This window comes from Hippocampus comes, unplaced genomic scaffold, assembly GCF_001891065.2.
Source record: "Hippocampus comes isolate QL1 unplaced genomic scaffold, H_comes_QL1_v1.1 scaffold202, whole genome shotgun sequence".
In the NCBI taxonomy this organism is placed as follows: Eukaryota; Metazoa; Chordata; class Actinopteri; order Syngnathiformes; family Syngnathidae; genus Hippocampus; species Hippocampus comes.
The window spans coordinates 525,050-527,548 of record NW_017805829.1 but is presented as its reverse complement, the minus strand read 5'-3'; the positions used below and the strand labels follow the sequence as shown (position 1 = coordinate 527,548).

At 43.4% G+C, this 2,499-nt stretch overlaps 1 protein-coding gene across 1 annotated transcript in view; it reads right to left on the bottom strand.

The window, feature by feature from the left end:
- Positions 1-935, bottom strand: part of anxa5a (annexin A5a) — a 26,727-nt gene extending 25,792 nt beyond the window's left edge. The window contains exon 1 of the mRNA XM_019887399.1: positions 823-935. Coding sequence (XP_019742958.1) covers positions 823-869 — 47 coding nt within the window. The 5' untranslated portion in view covers positions 870-935. The remainder of the gene's footprint in view (positions 1-822) is intronic.
- Between the last annotated feature and the right edge of the window lie 1,564 nt (positions 936-2,499).

The window sequence follows — 2,499 nt, the reverse complement described above, 5'->3', positions numbered from 1 at the left end:
CTGGGAGGGAAAATGTGGTGCAGTGACTGGACATGAACCCACCCAATACAAATGCATCATATATATATATATATATATATATATATATATATATATGGTCCTGTTACCAGGTTCAATTCCAGCTGCGGCCACCCTATGTGGAGTTTGCATGTGGGCCTGCGTGGGTTTTCTCCGGGTACTCCGGTTTCCTCCCACATTCAAAAAACATGCAAGGCAGGCTGATTGAACACTCCAAATTGTCCCTAGGTGTGAGTGTGAACGCAATGGTTGTTCGTCTCTGTATGCCCTGCGAGTGGCTGGCAACCGGTTCAGGGTGTCTCTACTGCCTGTAGATGGCTCGGATGGGTTCCACCACCCACCGTGACCCTTGTGAGCATAAGCGGATCGGAAAGTGGATGGATGTATGCATATAAGAGGGATTTGGGGGAAGAGAGACCTTCTTCCTCATCTGGCAGAAAAAGACCCCAGGGTTGTGTCAATCTTTCTGGCTTCCATTAAATAGTTCAAATGCCGTGACTCGGATATATTTGTGGACGACAAAGTAACAAGGACGCTAGCACATTATGCTGCATACGATTGCACTGAACGCTATAACCTTGCAACCGAAGCCTACTGTGCCAAGGAGGGAGAATAAAATGCAAACAAGCTACAAGTTGCTATGTTAAAATATAATCTATTAGCTACCTAATATCAGTTACTACATAGAAAGCCGAAGGCAAAAAAGAAAAATCTGCAACCAAACCTGTGACATGCCAGCATCTATTATAACAAACACGTAATGTGGTTGCAATTGCAGATTAGGAGGACGTTGAAAAGTCTTACTTGTCGCAGTATGTCCTCTCTTTGTCGGAATGCTCAGTAAGTGGCATCTGTGCCGCGTGTCGGGTGAAGAAAGCGAACCCCAGGCCAGTCCACCTGTGGTGTCATCTTCCATAGCACGTCTCCATGACCGCACAGGCCAGCCTCTAGTGTGTCACCTTGAGTAAAACAAGTAAATGAGCCCCCTGATAAGGGTCCTCGCTGATGTGATATTTTGGACCAGGTCCACGACGTTTGGCATTCAATTGATACTTAAAAATAATTACAAATTTTATGTGTTACACTGCAAAAATAAATTTGACATCCATCCATTTTCTGATCCGCTTTATCCTCACAAGGGTTGTGGGGCACGCAGGAGCCTAACCCAGCCGTCTTCAGGCAGTAGGCAGGGGGCACCCTGAACCGGTCGCTAGCCAATCGCAGGGCATACACACAACCATCCGCGCTCATGCTCACACTTAGTGGAGTGTTAAATCAGCCTGCCATGCATGTTTTTGGAATGTGGGAGGATCCAGAGTACCCAGAGAAAACCCACACAGGCACAGGGAGAACATGCAAACTCCACACAGGGAGGCCAGAGCCGGGATCGAACCCACAACCTCTGCACTGTGAGGCCGGCGCGCTAACCACTGGACCAAGGAGCCACCCTGAATTCAACATACTATTCCAAATTTGTTGCATTTATTTATTTTAGAAATCTCAAAGAAAAAGAAGTCTCGTGACAGGCTCACAAATGTATTCTTGAAGTACAGTCCAAAAAGTAGAAAAAAATTAGAATGTTATGTGAACAATTTTTTTAAATGTGTTATGTCAAATGAAACTGAATGTACCCTCGGATTAGCGTTTGCTTACTCATGTGTCATCCATCTGTCTTTGTCATTTGTTTTATTGATGAGTGTTTATTTCTTTTTGAACACATGCTGCTCTTCTAGTCCTGGTCATTTCAATTGCTTCAGTCCGTTGCAAGGATGACTTTGTTTTCAGGCATCTTGGAGGAGTGGGTATCATCATTCACAGGCACACGCACACGCACACGCACGCGCGCGCGCGCGCACACACACACACACACACACACACACACACACACACACGCACGCACATTTCAGTGTACCTCAATTAAAGCGAATTGTGAATCCCGTATGCAGACAAGTATGGAGGCAATTTCCTCAAAACCCAAATAAACGACAGCTCATAATGGCGTGATCAGATTGAGTGAAGATCCAAGACAGACTCTGGCACTCCTTGGCGGGACATGTCATGATGCTCCATTGTACTTCATGCAGATAGTCATCCAATTATCATCGGGTGGCTTCACTTCACATTGAAATGAGAAAGAGTAATAAAAGCCACAGTACTGTACGGTGATTTTTATTGTTATGAATGCTCAGAAAAAGCTTGTAAGCTTCATTCATCTATCTATCTATCTATCTATCTATCTATCTATCTATCTATCTATCTATCTATCTATCTATCTATCGAGAGAGAGAGAGAGAGAGAGAGAGAGAGAGAGAGAAAACAGTGTAATTCTCTCAAGTTAAATGATAGGGGCATAAAAATCTGAAAACTATGAGAATATTTTTTTGTGCGAGAAATAAGTCATACTGGCTATTTTCAAGAAAAAAATTTGAAATGTCATAAAAATACATATGTAATATTACAAGAAATACAGTTATACCATTT